This window comes from Penicillium pulvis, assembly GCF_028828015.1.
Source record: "Penicillium pulvis strain IBT 33274 chromosome Unknown contig_3_segment0_segment0, whole genome shotgun sequence".
Lineage (NCBI taxonomy): Eukaryota > Fungi > Ascomycota > Eurotiomycetes > Eurotiales > Aspergillaceae > Penicillium > Penicillium pulvis.
Window position 1 is genome coordinate 772584 of NW_026643077.1, and position 17370 is coordinate 789953.

At 49.6% G+C, this 17370-nt stretch overlaps 9 protein-coding genes across 9 annotated transcripts; 3 read left to right on the forward strand and 6 right to left on the reverse strand.

Annotated features, from left to right (window-relative positions):
* Positions 1-1551: 1551 nt before the first annotated feature.
* N7503_006439 (AN1-type zinc finger protein TMC1) lies at positions 1552-1770 on the forward strand (the record flags this gene model as incomplete). The annotated part of the gene is made up of 1 exon (XM_057065986.1): positions 1552-1770. The coding sequence occupies one exon, from the start codon at positions 1552-1554 to the stop codon at positions 1768-1770; it is 219 nt and encodes a 72-aa protein (XP_056921455.1).
* A 593-nt stretch (positions 1771-2363) lies between these two features.
* On the reverse strand, positions 2364-2883 carry N7503_006440 (uncharacterized protein; the record flags this gene model as incomplete). Its single annotated transcript, XM_057065987.1, has 3 exons — positions 2364-2385; positions 2437-2534; positions 2602-2883. The coding sequence occupies 3 exons, from the start codon at positions 2881-2883 to the stop codon at positions 2364-2366; spliced, it is 402 nt and encodes a 133-aa protein (XP_056921456.1).
* A 615-nt stretch (positions 2884-3498) lies between these two features.
* N7503_006441 (serine/threonine-protein phosphatase 2A activator) lies at positions 3499-4755 on the reverse strand (the record flags this gene model as incomplete). Its single annotated transcript, XM_057065988.1, has 1 exon — positions 3499-4755. The coding sequence occupies one exon, from the start codon at positions 4753-4755 to the stop codon at positions 3499-3501; it is 1257 nt and encodes a 418-aa protein (XP_056921457.1).
* A 492-nt stretch (positions 4756-5247) lies between these two features.
* Positions 5248-6250, forward strand: N7503_006442 (uncharacterized protein; the record flags this gene model as incomplete). Its single annotated transcript, XM_057065989.1, has 2 exons — positions 5248-5734; positions 5811-6250. 2 exons carry the CDS (start codon positions 5248-5250, stop codon positions 6248-6250), a joined length of 927 nt encoding a protein of 308 aa, XP_056921458.1.
* Positions 6251-6845: 595 nt separating this feature from the next.
* On the reverse strand, positions 6846-8356 carry N7503_006443 (actin-related protein 2; the record flags this gene model as incomplete). Its single annotated transcript, XM_057065990.1, has 6 exons — positions 6846-6932; positions 6992-7069; positions 7128-7919; positions 8023-8166; positions 8225-8271; positions 8338-8356. The coding sequence occupies 6 exons, from the start codon at positions 8354-8356 to the stop codon at positions 6846-6848; spliced, it is 1167 nt and encodes a 388-aa protein (XP_056921459.1).
* A 1160-nt stretch (positions 8357-9516) lies between these two features.
* N7503_006444 (NAD(P)-dependent oxidoreductase) lies at positions 9517-10686 on the forward strand (the record flags this gene model as incomplete). Its single annotated transcript, XM_057065991.1, has 5 exons — positions 9517-9534; positions 9590-9778; positions 9858-10189; positions 10243-10380; positions 10428-10686. The coding sequence occupies 5 exons, from the start codon at positions 9517-9519 to the stop codon at positions 10684-10686; spliced, it is 936 nt and encodes a 311-aa protein (XP_056921460.1).
* A 107-nt stretch (positions 10687-10793) lies between these two features.
* Positions 10794-12184, reverse strand: N7503_006445 (uncharacterized protein; the record flags this gene model as incomplete). Its single annotated transcript, XM_057065992.1, has 7 exons — positions 10794-10932; positions 10990-11267; positions 11326-11502; positions 11571-11687; positions 11736-11848; positions 11906-12106; positions 12160-12184. Coding segments are annotated over 7 exons (1050 nt in total), but the record flags the coding sequence as incomplete, so codon positions are not given.
* A 716-nt stretch (positions 12185-12900) lies between these two features.
* On the reverse strand, positions 12901-14572 carry N7503_006446 (bZIP transcription factor; the record flags this gene model as incomplete). Its single annotated transcript, XM_057065993.1, has 2 exons — positions 12901-14021; positions 14071-14572. 2 exons carry the CDS (start codon positions 14570-14572, stop codon positions 12901-12903), a joined length of 1623 nt encoding a protein of 540 aa, XP_056921462.1.
* A 487-nt stretch (positions 14573-15059) lies between these two features.
* On the reverse strand, positions 15060-16490 carry N7503_006447 (GTP cyclohydrolase II). The gene is made up of 2 exons (XM_057065994.1): positions 15299-16490; positions 15060-15240 (listed from the first exon to the last, which is right to left on the reverse strand). The coding sequence occupies exons 1-2, from the start codon at positions 16409-16411 to the stop codon at positions 15211-15213; spliced, it is 1143 nt and encodes a 380-aa protein (XP_056921463.1). The 5' UTR covers positions 16412-16490; the 3' UTR covers positions 15060-15210.
* Positions 16491-17370: the final 880 nt, after the last annotated feature.

Genomic DNA, 17370 nt, shown 5'->3' on the forward strand with positions numbered 1-17370 from the left:
AATTGAAAACAAAAGAAAAAGTCAATGCTGTTGGGGAGGAGAATTGATCGACCATATCGATTTCACATTTCAAGTACGTGGTCGTCTCTAGTTCCATTTATTAGCTCCCCGCAGATCATCGTGCCTCATTTAGAAGCGCATTGACCAAGGAGACTGATCCAATTTCGACATGGACACCTCATGGCGGGCCATAGCTCTTGCATGTCTCTAAGAGGCCTGTGGGCCAAGTTGCATCACTTACCGTTCATTTACCGTCGGGCTCCAAGGCCATGATTTAACCACTACAAGGTTTTTTAACGAACTCCATTCCTTTCGCCACTCATTACTGGGCCCGTGGGTGGCGCGGTGTGCCCGTGGTGGAACTAAAAACCTTGGGGGCATTTCCTCGGGTGACAGGGCAGAAATTGGCAGTTGGATAAGGAATCGGGTATTCTACCCAGTCGATCTCGATTAATAATTCCCGATCGTTCCAAGTTCGCATTCCTGGTTCTCGGGTTTCCCTGTGTTTCGAATCGAGTTCCCAGCGTTGCCGCAGCTGGACATGAATCCACGTGATGTTGAGTCGTGACTTAAGTCAGGTGAACACCGGCTATTGAGCTAGACCTTACGTAGTACTTACTATACGGCGCACACCTGGGCAATAGCCTGATTCTTGGAATTACATACTAGACTCAAACCAGTTTAGCTGCTTGAGTTGTCGATTTGTATGTGCAGAAACGGGTCTACATACATCTCCTGGTTCACAGGGTCAATGCTAGATGACGGAGGAGACGGAGTACGTGAATATGTGTTAGCCGCTCCGAATTCGCACGGACTCATTCCGATCATTGGACCTCAGCCTTGAAGGGCAACTATTCGGGTCGCGTGCGGACTGGAAAGGCGCAGGAAGCGCAAAAAGGGGTGCAATGGAGATAGGCCATACCTAAGGGGATACTATTACCTACCTAAGTTAGGGGGTGGACACCACGCCACGCCGAGATTCGGTGCCGGTAAAAGGGGGTTGAAGTGATTAATTAATGGGGGTTAAAGTATTAGTCCCATACTACATAAAGGGAATGGAGCCTATCGAACCTTCTCGGGACCCGCTCGCCTCCAGACTGATTCCGTCACTCTCCACGCCTCAGACTGACTCAGCCATAAAGAACTGACTTTCTCTCTTCTTCTCCCGTCTGTTCCGAATATATAATACGTGGCCGCCCAGGTATTCTTCTTTCCCCCTTTCTTGTATCACTTTTCCACCTCCCGTGCAACTCAACATCCCCGTCTCCAACACCACTCTCTCCTCATCTCCAACTGACGCATTCCCCCAGTTTCCCTCAACTTTACCAGGGAATCATCTCGGAATCGTCTCCTACTCTCCATCCAGCGTCCTCAGCGTTAGCATTGTCTAGCAGCTCTCGCTCATAACCGCCCATTTCTCAACTCGAACCCGGCGCTTATCTCGAACCTAGTCAGCTGCCGTCACCTCAGCTGAACCCACCCTCCCTGCTCGCGCCTCCGCCCCAACAAACCTTCTCCTCACCAACCACACCACAACCACAACCATCCATAATGGCCCCCCGCAAGCCCAGGTGCAACTTCAAGGAGTGCAAGGAGGCCGCCCAGCGTATCGTGGGTGATTGTAGCTTTTGCCACGGACACTTCTGCTCAAAGCACCGCATGCTCGAGGCACACTCCTGCTCCGGGCTGGAGGACTGCAAGAAGGAGTCACATGCGCGGAACGCCGATAAGCTGAATAGTGAGCGAACGGTCGTTGTTAAGGGTGTATGAGAGTGCAGCCTACAGGCTGACACTATCACTCACACCTAATTTCTTTCCGGGATTCGATCCTAGATGTGCAAGCACAAACGGCATCTAGGAATCTGGTTCGATTCGTTTCTACCAAAGAGAGGAGAAAGGGTTTCCGGTGATCAATTCAGCCGGTTTAATCTTTAGCGCGGTGTTAATTTGTTTCCTTGTCATATTTCTTTCGACCCTGCACTCCGTTTCCTGCTACTTCTTTTCGCTTCTTGTTGGGGGTGTTTGTAAATGACTTTGTTGTGGCTACGGCCGGACTGATTCTTTGGTTTTTCTTTTGTCTTCGTTTCTGGGGGGTGGGCTTCATCTACATGGCGTTCTTTTCTGATCTATATTTTCCTCTCTACTGGGGATTTGCATTCGCCTGGCATGATGGTTTTAATCTGCCTTGATTTTTCGGGGCCGCTACATTGAGATCCTAAGGGACTCGCATGGGCATTAACTATCATCTGTTTAGCCGTCCTTTTTGGATTTACGTGAATATACCACATTTCAACCTTCCAGTTTTGATTCGGTCTTATAATACATGTAGGGATATAACGTAGCAAACATCCTTGTGAAACGGTCTAGCCTGGTCCAATCTTTGGCCTATTTGATAGTTAGCTTCGGCTCAGTCCGACAAAGAAAAGAAAGACATACATATCGTGATGCTCACTCAGTCGGCTGAGATACTTATTGAGCTCCTCCACACGCTCTTTATGTGTCTTAACACCCTCTCGCTGGAGTCGCTCATGCATCTAGAACCCATTAGCCTTCCCAGTCCAAACCAAGTAGGCAAAGAAATGAAAGAAAGAATGTACATACCCTCTTCTTGCGCAGCTCCTCGTGCTTCCTCTCCGTCTCCGTCTTGCCCACAGACCCGGACCTCGCATCACTCAAAGAATCCTTATCTTCGCTCTTGGCTCGGTCCTCACTCCGATCATCTGGAACCCCGGACCCCGATTCCTCTCCCTCTGTAGGCTTCACATCATCCTTCTTCTTGCTCCCCTTCTTCTTCTTCTTCTTCTCCACCCGCCCATCACTCACTTTGCTCCCCTTCAACTTGAGCTTCCCGCCCCCGCCAGTGGCGTACTCGTCTGGCGCCATAGTGGGCCTTATGCGGAAAGGAGGGGATTCAAGATTGCGTGCGGAGTGGGTTTACCTCCCAAGGTTGGGTTGGGAAACCAGCTTTTCGGCGCGACTTTCAAGAAAGAATTTTAATGTAGTACCTGGTGTTCGGGTACTTTGCCACCTCTTTCTTATTTTTGGGTGGCCTTGATTGTCCTTGTTTTCTTATTCCCTCGGTTTGGGTGTGCCACTGAAGCCACTAATGGAAGAGGTGATTGCGTTGGAGATGTGAAGTTGGGTTTGGGCGGTGGACCAATTAGGTGCGCCGGGTGGGGATGATCGTTGGTTCGCGATAAGGATTTGAGGTCCCTTGGCTTTTTTGCCGTCAAAGGTAAATGGATTGTTGATCTTGATAGTGCTTTAAAACAGATATGTTACTCAGCTGATTATTTCGTTTCATTATTATCTCAAATCTTCATCACGTGGTACTTGGTTATACGGAAGAAGTAGCTAGTCGATGAAGAATGCATACTGCAACTGGTGGTCACTTTCAATATACGCCGTAATGGCATCTATAATCAACGGATTCTTTGTAGAGGTCATTATTTTCTCATTATTTTCAAACTGGAAAGTTTTTAACCATGAATGTCATGTTTAATCAAAAGGAATCGGGCGCAACCCAGACCCGCCCATCCGCTTGCGCATCTCCGCGCCTGCAGCGATTGTACTAGGGACCTTGATACCACAACAGTCACCGAACCAGTCTGAATGCTCCTGTCCAGGAGGGTGGTCATGCCCAGCATGATCATGATCGTGTTCATCGGCCCCATCCTGAGAGAGCTCACCCATACCTTCTGCAGCAGGGAGAAGGCTTCCAAACAGGAAGTGCTGCATGATGGGCAGCTTTCCCAGAACCTCCTTGACAAACATTTTCTTCATACCACTCTCCACCTTGAACCAATTCTTCGCACCCGAAATATCATCTAGCATAGGACTGTGCCAGCGTAAACCCTTCACCGTCTTAACACTATCCACCCACCGCACCTGATCCAGATACAGGTACTTGTCCCCTTCCTCATCCAGTAATGCGTTATTGTGGATGCCCAATGGTGTGATATAAGGGTGATCCACTAGCTGGCTAGCACCGAACAAGAACGGCAGGAAGTGGTAATCATCAAGACCCCAAACACCATGTGACCCAGCCGGTTCCAAGTAGTATGTAGATTGAATATCCCGCATGAGATGCACATACTCGAGGTAGACTTTGAAGACCACGGCGGGGAAATCGGTTTTGGGTAGCAGGCCAAGCTGGTAAAGGCTGAGCAGCCACATCATGAAATTCAGTTCATGACCTGATCCGTAGTCAATCCGATCTCGGGAGCCTAAAGAGTGGACCAGGTATGTGGATGCTTCGTCGATCGCGGTAGTGTCTGCCATCCCGAGGATATCGGCGTGCCATGTTGGGCTCTGAGTGGCGACATCGTCGAAGAGGGTGCGGAATGCAGGATTGCCAAATCGCGATCCACCCTGGTCCAAAGCAGGATGTTTCTCTACAAGGGATCGGAGTTGTCCAACAACACGGAGGATCTTGGAGATGGCATCGGAATCTGGGTTGCTCTGTTCTGGGATTGGGCGGCCTCTGACAGAATCAGAAAGACCGAGCACAAACGCTAGGACCAGCTTATAGGTGGGGGAAGAAAGGAAAATGTCATGGTCCTTTGGGGAAAGAATGCGGCGGACGGGTCGGGTGTATTGTTGGGCGGAGAGGTCTGGCGGCGAAGGCAAAGGAGGGGTGGTTGGAGTTGAATCACGCGATGAGGCGGTCCGGGATCGGGCGTTGCCTGACCGCAACTCTGAAAGTTTCTTGGAGAGGTCCACCTTACCAGCTCGGGGTGGCAGTGTCTGCGCCATGTTGTCTGAGGAGCTGAGCTGAGGAATGAAGAATAGTGAGCTGAGGGACCCTGGGAAACGATAACACAATCATAATTATCTAGCGGGATCAGTGGCAGAATATATATACCGCCTACTAGAAGTATACTAGAGATGACGCCATATCAAGTTAGCGCAGTGGAGCATGTGATCTTCCCCGGAAAACAGTGATCGACCGATCTTATTCTCATGTGCAGTGCAGTCACACTGGAAGGAGGCCACATGATGGGTACTTCAATGGAGTAATAAGCCATCCTAGTATTACACCCCCGGGACATACCAGTTGCAAAGCATTCCAGATCAAAAATATCAACTATCCTCGACCTTATACGCAACGCCCGTTTCACCTCACCACGGGCCCCCGGTAGCCCGTCGACAGTGCCTGGCGCCTCTCTGGCTGCATACCACCTGCTTTATAGCCCTTCCTGATTGGACAAACCCCCTAATCAACAGTCACGGCCTGAGCGCGCCATCATGAATGCAACTGAGCCATCGGCGTCGTTTCCGACAGGTGCCCACACCAGCAAAGCCAGAGATATAGACTCATCTTCGTCCCGCTCACCCACTCACGTCGAGTCGGATCTATCCTCGTCGATAAGCAGTAGTCGATCCCGCTCAAGCGTTACGTCCCGAAAACATTCCGGCGCTCATCAGTCCCCGCAATCGCAAAAGCGTCTCACTGAGAGCACCCCCATTAACGGCGCTAGCTCATCGCGTGGCTATCAGGCCACTGAGCCGCCAAACCCGACTCGCGGGAATTATGATCCGAATAGGAATGATCAAATCATTGCCCCTGAATCTAGCAATGCTGCCGGTTCCTCCAACCAAAAGCCCCAGACTAATCAGCCCGAGCCAGAGGACGAGGAACTCCACCGATCCTGGTTAGGCCGGCTTGTGGACCGGTTCGGTGCCCTAGAACTGGAGAACAAGGGTAGTGTGGCACGAGATCACTTGGCCTTGGGTAGGAATACCTCGTCTTTTTTCTTAAAATAAAAAAATTATTATTTGGGAATATCCTCGCTAACCGCGCCTACCAGAACGAACATTCCTAGCATGGATGCGCACCTCTCTGGCATTTGCCTCCATCGGCATCGCCGTTACCCAACTATTCCGATTAAACAGCGCCACTGCGTCTTCAAATGCCAACTATCATGGCTCGTACAACAATCATCCCGGAATTCAACCCCCTTCCGGTCCTGCGTCCATTCTCGACACCTTCGCAATGACCCCTTCGTCCCAGGATACATCCAGACTACGCAGTGTAGGAAAACCCCTCGGCTCGACTTTTATTGGCGTTGCTATCTTAATTCTAATCATCGGATTCCACCGTTACTTTGAGAGCCAGTACTGGATTGTCCGTGGAAAGTTCCCTGCCAGCAGGGGCAGTGTGGCACTTACGGCTTTCGTGGCAATTGCATTGATTATTGCGGCATTTGCGGTGATATTGGCTGTGTCGCCGAATGCATATGAGTCTTAAGTCTTCTTGCATGGGTTATAGCGTTTCTAGGGTTTTTCCTTGTACTTCTTTTCTTTTCAGCTATGGGTCTTATGCATAGTTTTCGGGATTTTTATTTTGACTTGATACCATTAAGCTTTGGAAGTAGGGAAAAAAAAATACTAGACTGGTCGATGTTACAGAAATATTAGAAATATTCCAATGATGTTGTTGCCTTCTTATAGTCTTCTAACAGCGGGGTTTGAGTTGGTGAATATAGTCTGGTCCCATGGGCTTCGATCTTCTTCCTATTTCGACCCCGAAATAATAGATCATTGCAAAGCATACGCTACGGCATTGGTATTATCGCCATGTATAGACCAACTACTTAAGAAAAATATCGATAGAATGTTTCTTTCTTTTCGGTCAACAGCCCCAGATCCACCCGCACCAGACCAGTCTAGGCACAATATAGAAGAGGCAGTGAGGGAAACAAGATTGATGGGAAGGATATCAACAGGATAGATAGCCGGAGGAAAGAAAAGGAGACAAGGCACGGCTTGCAGATCATGCGGAGTGCGAAGCAAAAGAAACGGGGAAATAAAGACCAAGGTAAACAACCGCCTAAATAAAACGCTTATCGTGGGCCAAGTTTTGCCAGGGCACGCGCTCCCTGCTCCTCCCACTCCTGCTTGGAGACCCACATGTCGTCCTTGTCGGCGATCTGAAATTTGATGTTAGTTTGATGTGAAACGAGATGAGAAGGGAATGCAGACGACTTACCAGGTTGGCTAGCACAGCACCACCCAGGAAGACCATGTGTCTCCGTCGTGGGGGATCCTCGATGCGGACCTTAAATTTCTGTAGGCTCTGTTAGTCTCAAATTTCTGGGGTTGCAGTAGCTTTTTCTTGGACGTACGTTCAGACGCTCTGGGTCTCCGCCCAGAACACGGGTCAGCCAGAGCTGCTTCAGCTCCTTCTCCAATCGAGAAGGCAAGCCGGGGTACATGCTGCTACCACCGCTGAGCACGACGGCCTTGTATAAGCTGGATCGGATGTCGACATCGGTGCCTTGAATTGTGTTGAAGAGCAGCTCGGCCATACCGGGCTGGTCCACGTCGACCAAGTGAGGCTGGAAGAGACACTCGGCGGCCTCGAATCGTTCGCTACCAACGCGGATCACACGGCCATCAGGAAGGGTGTAAGACTCGACCAAAACGGTGGTATCCTCCGACAGCTGTTTGTCAAGCTCAAGGTCGTACGAAACGTAGCACAGCTTCTCCTTAATCTGGCGAACGGTCTCGAAATCGGCGGTACGGTTTAGCGCGTATCCACGGCGCAGGAGAAGAGCAATTAGGTTGCGGGTGACATCACGACCAGCAACGTCCAACCGCTTGATGTGGTGGTTCAGCACGGTCGACTCGTAGACGGGGATGATGTGGGTCACACCGTCACCGGAGTCCACGACCACACCGCTGCTTAGACCCTGGGCATACAGTGCCAGCACCGCCTGGATCGCCACATAGACACCTCCAAAGTTGTATCCCTCCAGCATAACCTCGGCCATCTGTTCGCGGTTCTTGAGCGGGTTCATCGGCGGCTCGGTGAGGAGGATCTTGCGGCCTGTAGGGTCGATCTTCAACTTGTCGTAAAAGGTGTAGTTCCAGAGATGTTGCATATCATCCCACTTCTTGACGATACCATTTTCCATCTGTAGGTACCGATTAACAAATGCATGCCTTTGCTGCCTTCTGCGGAGAGAGGGGCGGGGTAAGGAACGGTGAGGGCCGGAGCCTCATGCAACTGCGACGTACCGGGTAGCTGATCTGGAGCATTGATCGAGCAGCGGCAGCTTCCTCTCCGCACATGATATCCTTCACAACAATGTCGCCAGCCTGCTCCTCCGTTCGCAGGATGGGCCGCCCCACTATCGATGGGAACTGGTGCTCTGGGAAATTCTGGCACACGGACGAGTCAGTGGGTGGTCCAATTGTTAGATAGTGTCTTGTGACATACCTGACCGGCATAGCCGACCTTGAGGAAACCCGTTCCTCCATCGAGGACTGCGGGATGTTAGCTAGGTGGAGCTGGGGGGACAACACGGTCGCCTAAGGAGAGGGCGCACATACCAATGGGCGTATCCGCCATTATGGAGGCAGATGGAGATATCAGATTCCGGGTGAGTTCTATGCGCGGAGCTCCCGGGAGAGGGGAATTGGAGGTGTGGAGGTGGGGAGGGTGAGATGATGGGGAGTCGAGGTACACATTGAAGTTGGCTGCTGCGCCATCATCATCATCGTTATTTACGTGACATTACAATACGTCAGTACTCCCCGCAAAACACTATAAATTGCGGGCACCAGCCGCTCCCCATTACCACTCCGTAATTGCATCAGCCACTATGTATTCAATCTGAGTAAGTAGCTATGCCATGAAATGAGACTTGGGCGAAATTAATTCGAATTAAAACATAATTAAGTTACGAAAGACTCACGATCTTGAAGAGGCAGAGAAATGGACACTGGCTAAGCGATTGGGTCGAAAAGTCATAGATTCAAGGGTCAACTGGTTGCTGGCTTCATACACCAAGAATCATATTGTGAGGATGTAATGAATATGACTATATGTATAGTGTTAGTTATCTTGATATCACGGTCGTTTCGTAGAAAAGGTAAACTACAATACCACGAACTATAATTCTGCGAGAAGTCAGTTAAAAGAAGGGTATTTGTGTAGTTCCATCCTGAGCATCTCGGTCTCAATTTGTGACTTACCAAGAGTATATTAAACATCACCTAGTCACCGCTATCTTCACTACTTTTCCCTTTATAGAAATTGAACATACTTAGACCAACAATCAAGTAATTCCGACCGGTGGATAGTAGTTTCCAGAGGTGTTAGTTTCATCACCATCTAGGCAGAACACAACTTTGGCCGTAGACCATTGGAGCCATTGATCCCCATTATGACTCTTATTCAAAGTGTAATAAATGTCGGATCTCCCTCCCGACAAAATTGGAAGATATAGTCGGGCCGAGTTCTTTATTAGCAACATTTAACCTCTTTCATAGTCAAATTCATCCCCTATCGGCCGATTCCGATTCCCTCGGGAAACCACCCGAACGCGCTCCACCAGATAGGCCTCTTCAACCGATATATCATAGCGTACTTGCTCCCCACACATCTTCAAGTCTCGAACCCAAGCATCAAGCTCTTACACAGCCCCCCAGTTTGATTGTCAGTGGTGTCTGCAGAGATTGACAGCAACAAGGCCAATCACGGTCAACTCCGACACACCAACAAACACAATGACTCAAATCGGCTGGGTAAGTGGTTTCTCCAGTCAAATCCAGAGCAGGTCAAAATTAACCGATAAACCAGTATGGCCTTGGATCCATGGGTCTCGCCATGGCGAGCAACCTGCAGCGACACCTCGTCACCAAAAAGTCCCTAAACCTGCTCTACACCAACCGCACAATGTCGCGTGGTACACCACTGCAGGCCCTTGGCGCCGTCGCCGAACCCAGCTTTGAGAAGCTGGTATCGCGCTGTGGAATCATTTTCACTATGGTATGTAGACTAGCCTGCCACCAGAACCATGCAAACCCACCATGTACTGGCGCGGACATAAGCTAACGATGTCGGTCAGGTCGCAAATGACTCTGTTCTACAGGGCCTCATCTCTTCAGCTGTCCAATCGGGCGATTCACTCAAGGATAAGATCTTTGTTGATTGTTCGACCGTTCACCCCGATATGGTGAGTTCAGCTATTGCGCAGCTGAAAGTACCCGGTGCTTCGTTTGTTTCTGCGCCTGTTTTCGGCGGGAATCCTATTGCCGTTGATGGCAAGCTTGTATTCGCAATTGGTGGCCCTAAGAGCGCGACCGATGCCGTGAAGCCGCTTATTCAAGATGTCATGGGTCGTAAGGTCATTGAATGTGGTGAGGATGCTACCAAGTCTTCTTTGTTGAAGATTGCTGGGTATGTGCTTTCGTGGTAATGATTCGCAGCTTGATTGCTGACTTTGGTGCTAGTAACATCGTGACTGTTAATATGATGGAGGCTGTTGGTGAGGCACAGGTCTTTGCTGAGAAGACTGGACTTGGTACGGGTCCTATGGAAGAGTTGATCGGTGAAGCTTTTGGTCCTGTGGCCGGCGGCTACTCTAAGAGGTATGATTCTTTCCTCCGTATCGTAGTGCCATTTCTAACTCTTTTAGATTGACTACTGGAGCCTACGCACCGCCCCTGGACTCGCGCCCTGGATTCGGCGTATCCTTGGCCATCAAAGATGCGAATCATGCTATTTCCATGGCACAGGCAGAAGGTGTCAAACTTCCTGGTCTCGAGCTGGCTCGTGCCAACATGGAGGCTGCTAGAAACTATGGTGGTGAATGCCTCGATAGCAGTTCTATGTATGGAGTACTGCGACAAAAGGCCGGCCTTACATTCTGGAATGAGAAGAGCCGAAAGCAATAGACTAATGACTCATAGAAGACTGTACGCTACTATATCCATAGAAACCTTGTTCAGATCAACATATAAATGCTCAATACGTTCACTCATTTCCCGGCCCCTGGTCTTACGCTAGACAGAAGACTGCTCTTTGGCAAACCCAACTCCAAGAAATCATCAATCTCATCATCTAGACTCGCCAAAAACTTCTCTTTATACCAGACTGGCTGCCATCCTACAATGTCTTTGTTTACGCAAATCACATCGGTCCTTTGATTTCGCCATTAGCATCATCCCTCGTGCCTCCTATCACCCGCATTAACTTACCCGGCATTCCACATACTATAAGCCCATTTCGCTGGGACTCCCACTGCTTCAGAAAGAACCTCATCACTAGGCCAGACCTCCGTCTCTGCCGTGGTTACAAGACCACGAGCATATAGTCTTTCTGCTAGTCGACTGAGGATATCCCACCAGGGAAGCGCTTGGGAGACAACAAAGAAATAAGCGTCTTTATCTGTTGGTAGCTTCTTTCCTTGCAGAATTGCTTCGACCAACTTTGTGTAGAACGTTATTAGATCTGATATGTGCGTGACGGGGAGATCCTAGCGTATGTTTTAGTAATGGTGGGCGCAAGGAATTACTCACTGGTAATAGACTCACCCTGTTTTCGGCGAACTTGTACACTTTCTTGCGCTCGATGATGGCTCTGATTAGAGCGGGCAGTTGAGGCGAAAGTTGGTTCCATGTACCGCCCCCACGACCGTGGATAGTTGGTGGCATGACGATGAACCCGTTAATACCGGCTTTCTCCAATTCATCGATGATGAAGGTATCAACCTATTAACAATTAGTATCCCGGGATGATACCCACTCATATTCTGGACCTCTGGAACAATATTCCTTACATGTCTGACAATATATGAGTTTGCAGTCTGTTTCTCCATATCGTAGACCGAGTCAGTATCTTTGATAGCACCAAACGGCCAGCCTGTAATCTCATCGAGTGCAGATAAGCCTGACGTCTACTGGAGTTAGTCTAGAATCAGGTTTTGTCAGGGAGAAAGCTTTACATGGATAAGGTATGTCTCCTTCCCGGTGACTAGACGACGTTTCGAAAGTCCCGTTATAAGGCTCAGCACGGCATATTTGTCAATAGAAGTTGCGGTGTTGATGATAATGTCGACTATGAATAATTAGAACTCTGTATCTCAGTCCAAATAATTGAGAAGACAGAACTCACTCTCCTTTGAAATGATATAGCTTGCCACGGCTTTCTCATCCTGGAGATCCATCTGTATCACGGCGACATTGTGATCAGCCAGGCTCAAAGCCTGATCTTTCGAACGCACGGCTGCATGGATTCTTGCGGACCCAAGTAAGCCTTGTTTCTGACACAGGAATTCTGTGACGATGGATCCCCCTCTAAATAATGTTAGTCGTGCTTTGAACCGACTCGAGTCAAATGTCGATCAACGAACATGTAGCCCCCGGCACCGGTGATAAGGATATTTGGTGGCATTGTGATATGACAGAGCCTGGGCTTTAATAGGTCAAGATAAAAAAGATAAGTTAGTAGGCTTCATCACCAGTAGACTACACTGTAGGTGACGTTGTTGAGTTCTGATCGGTCGGTGTTAACGGGGATTAAGGCTCAGCTCCGGATACCCAATACCTACACGTTAAGTAGACCTCTGAACAGCACTTGCAATCAATATTGAGTTGAATTAACTGCTTGGGAAAAAAGGTCTAACGTCACCAGCTTGCTTTGGCTGAAATCGCTAAAAAAAATGATTTGGCCCCAAATGTAACGACGCCATCAGGCTATAAAGTGGGGTCTGCTTTCTACTGTACCCCAACATCATAAGTCAAGTAACGCATACAATTAAATTGTCTAACCGCTTTTAAATATGATCAGGGACTCGTTTTGAATAGAGATGACCATTGCAAGCAAGAACATATATCTCTAAAAAAACGTTCTCTTTTGTCCAAGCTGAGGCCAAGTGTAAGGGCAGTCAAAAAAGCAACGCGAAGTAGTTGTATGCATCAGGACCTAAATGTAGATAGATGTTCACCAATATATGAGTTCTAAAGAGCAAAGAAAAAACCAAACATGTCAAGAATTGACGAAATCAAACACCACCACCCACCGCCCACGCTTAAATTACGAGCATGAAAACAAAATTGCTGGGACTTAACCAAGTCCAGCTTGGTGAGGCACCACCGAGAGGCTTGCGCCTATATTGACTGAGAAGGAGAGCCGGCCTTTTTTAACTCTGGTTTGATACTTGTAGTGTCGACCAGACCAGGATATGTCTCCGCGAACAATGTGCCGAGTGTCCAGTTGTTGAGATTGCGCATATGTCGCTCAAACACCGGGTTTATGAGCAGCTCGTCCGAATCACCAGCCGATAAAAGACAGTCCGTGGCTTCGTATGGCCAGTTCAGGGACATGCCTCGGGTGAAAGGGATGAACCAATTTTCAAACGGGTAGTCTCGATGAGAGGTAGCAAGGCGGTCGCGCATACGTGGCCAAGGAATATAGTCTATCCATACAGGATGTGGTGTAAATAATTGAGTTGGTCGTGGAGTGAGCCATTCGGGAAGCCGGTCGTAGTTCTCCTGCGTAGGGTAAATTTGCCAGCGCATGAGGAGGAACATGGTGAATAGAACGGCCACCTGCTCTGGCAAGGAGGAGATGTCTGGGAATGTGCGGAGGATGTCCGTGAAGACCTTTGAGACGGGATGCGAATTGGCACTCTTTTCCGGGTTTAGTAGGGAGGAGACACTTGGGTATGGCGGTCCGGCAAGTTTCTGTCGGGGGATTCCTTGTGCGGCCTCGCGTTGTCGGTTGTCAAGGAAGTCCATTAAAATGCTGTCCAGGGTGCAAGTCGGTGCCGTATTCTTGATGGGTGTGGAGAATGCGATCGATGTTTGCTCGGGAGGGTAATTCAATGGCTGTAAGTAGAATGGTGGAGCAATGGGATGCGAGGTTCGCAGGTTCTCTGAGCTGCTGCGCCGGAGACGGTCGACCTTAGGAACATTGTGTGTAGGATCCAAAAGGAAATTGAAGCCGAGTCGTTCTTCCATGCCAAAATCTAGTCCATGGGCAATACTCTGGGAGAGTGCCGCTCGGTATGACGCAGGCTGGTGGATTCCATTGTTACTGTTACGACGGCTCCCCAGAATTGGCGCAGAATGGGTAGGAGAGGGTGTATCGAGGCTGGCCAGTGATTCCGCATATGGCTTTTCGGAGGGGACCCCAGCGTGGGGAGTTGGGGTCAGGTTGTCTGGCTCGAGGATGGGAGGTGTATGAGATAGAGGGACGGATCGCGGTTGAGCCAGGCAAGCGGGTAAATCTGTATATGTCAACTCAAATCCACTACTTAAAGATTGATTGAAACATACCCGGTATCTCTGGCCTTGCAAGCAGAGGCTGGATGATCTCCATTGCTGCTTTGAGTCCCTGACGAAGCTCCCTGTTCTCCACCTTGATTCGCTCATTGTGTTGCAAGGCGGCCTGGAGGTCGAGGAAGGGCTTCTGCGATGAGAGGTCCCGAACCTGCTGCTCCAATGCTTCGATGGTTGTTTTTGTGCGCTCGCGGATCGCCCGCTGAGCCTGGCGATCATTCGCCCGCTTCTTGGCCAATTGATCTGGGGTAAGATTGGCGACACCGCGTGCGGAAGCGCTGTTCAGCTTGCGTTTTCGCCCAGCAGTCGTCGGAGGGCCATTGTTATCATGTTCTTCCATTAACAAGGAGTCCGGGCCAAGCGAAGCCGGGCGGGATGGAACTGGTGAGTCTTCTGACTTTGCGATGAGGGTGGGATGTGAGCGACCCTCTATGCCCATTTCAATTGGTGGCGAAGGCGCGGCATAGTCGCTCAACCCAGGCGGAGCGCGGCCGGACATGCCTCACATTCACGCTATACAACAATGAAAGCCATTCAGGAGGAGAGAAATTTGGGGGCTAAGATCGGGATCTGGTCAGCCGGCATTGGGGAATGAGTGGGTCAAGGAGAGAATCCCATCACGGCCGCGAGCATTCTTTGGGTTCGGGAAGAGCGGGGAGGCCCGTCAAACATTTCCCAACTATTGAATTGATTGAAATAGTGTTCTTATTTTATGGCTTAAACCCATAAAGGTCCTTTTCAAGCCTGGTTCATGCGGGTGGATCACAAGTAAAGTCAAGGCATTCGGATTTACGAGTATAAAAGGCGCGACAAATGCTCCACTCCATTCTAAAACAAATCCAAACTCCATTAATCCCAAAATAGATAGACTGTACATAGTCATGCAGCATTTTCTGATCATAAAGATACCGAGACATCGATCCCAGCGCACAGTATTGAAGAAAATCATGTCCAAGGTCAAGTAGGGAATATGTAAGAAAAAGGAAAAAAACTCTGAAAGAATAGGTCGTGTCGATCATGTACAAGGGTGCATTAGTTCTAGATAACCGAGCCACCCTCTTGTCCAGCAGGACGAAGAAAATAATCGAGTAAAAATAACAAAGAAACAAAGGAGGGCTGAGCGTTAAAGTCGAACGATTATTGGATCATATGACCCATTTTTGAGATCTATCATCATGGCTTTGTTAGCGCGGAACATGGCTGCAACGTTTATGCATGAACGAACCTTAGTCCTCAAATAGCCCTCAATCTCTGAACTCTTGATTCCCCGTTCTCCGCCAGTCCGCCAAGCCAGGGGAACCATTGGTACTCTCTCTTTAACCAGGACTTCACGGTTAGGTCCTTCAATGGCACGCACTTTATCGGGGTTGTTGGTGAGCAACCGAACACCCTCCGGGTTCACATCCGCGCCACAGCCAAGATCCATCAGCATGGCTGTCGCCAAGCCATAGCTCCGAGCATCCGCCGGGTGTCTCAGGAGGAGATTGGCCTCGACAGTGTCGGATCCCAGATCTTGCAAATTATAAGCCTTCAACTTCTCGCCGAGGCCAATTCCTCGACCCTCCTGTCGTAGGTAGATAATGACACCTCCAGCAGATTGCGACCTCAGCGATTGTGCCTCCGGTGGCGCGTCAGACGCTAGGTCTTCCACAGGGAAAGACATAAGTCGTGCGGCTTCGTCCAGCTGTTCGCCGCAATCGCAGCGAGCCGACCACGCAGTCTCTCCTGTATAGCATTCCGAGTGGATGCGCACCAGTGGGGGCTCAACATTCTGACTCGTTGATTGGGACTCGGGCTTTGCATCGTCAACCCAACTGCTCACGCGACCCGGGTGCAGTTTGCCCACGTATGCGCCGCGAATCATGCGATCCATCTCAGTCTCTCCTGGTCGAACGCGATCTAGGCTGCGGCTGCGAATATTGTTTCCAAACACAATGGCCAAGTGCTCTTTATTATCCATGTCATTAAGGTAGAGGTGCAAGAACATCTCTGCGCCGTTGGTTGTCGGGATTCGTGCCCGGACAATGCATTCTACCTTCGGGAGTTGTTGAAGAAGCTTCGGCGCTTTCGCATGTTCACCTGGGTGTTGGAGGTTCGCGGCTTGGTTGTGATGAAGTATTTGTGTAGGGTTCAGGTCCAAGTTTAATGTGCCACCGGGGGTTGCGGGCGGGGTGAATGCGGGTGATAAAAGCGATTCTGGTAGCGCTGGTGTCTGTTCACCGGCCGCTGTGCTGCTTGATTGACTGGCATCGTCGGCGAAGAGTCCCTCTGGTCGGCTGGTTGGAGGGGTCGGATGCGGGGCGAGTTTGGGTGAGGCGTGGGCCGGTAGATTTGCCATTGCGACGGTGGGGAGGAATAAAGGGAAAGGAGCTTGGCGAATCTGCTTTTGCAGGGTTCAAAAGAAACAGAACACAAAAAAGCACCTATACAATTGGTTTCTTCCTCCTTTTTTTTTTTTTCCTCTTGACGGAATCAAAAGCGGCGGATAATGGCGTCGATTATCAGACCGGGGCCCTCGGCATGAGGGGGGCTGACTCATCTCTGTCAGTGCTTACTCTAGCAGCTTCCATCTCGACTTTCTCCACATTTTTCATCTAGTCCCATGTTTGAGATCATTTTCATATAGTATGGGCTCATCGGTTGGTTCGGTTATATCTTCAAATTTCTATACATCCGCTTCTTCATGTTGACGAAGGAAAACGATACTGCGCTAAGCATTCAAGCTGATCTTCTGATGGAAAACGGCCAAAATTGTCGCTGATCTCCGATTGTGACCCCGGGATGGCCTGATGAAGTCGATAAGCCCAATCCATCACTTACCAGGCATCATCCGCACCCCAGACTTTCTTAACCGGAATGTTACTAGGGTTTAATGCCTGCAATGGAACATCATAGCGCGTTGGTTGAAAAAGACTTCCCAGTCCGATGGGGCCAGAGATATACTTCACAAAGGGCTTCAAGCTATCCTCGCAAATCTCTGCTTATCGTGCAAGCAGAAGCAGAATCTCTCGAGAATTGGTGCGGTGATCCTCGCCTTGTTCATCACAGAGTGGGGCAGGCCTATCGCCATGCGCCTTCGTTCGCTTAGAGGGGTTCTCATCAAGATTACTCACGTCGATGTTTGTGATGATCGCAATTGATAAGTATGTAAAACTCCCAAGTCACTTACGGCTCCGCCTTTGATGTCATGTGACACCTTGGAGGTCCACGGGTGGAAGCTGTCCAAAACCCAGCATGAAAGTATCAAGACCATCGATACCTAGCCCATAATGGAGGTATCAATCTTTGTTTCCAGGG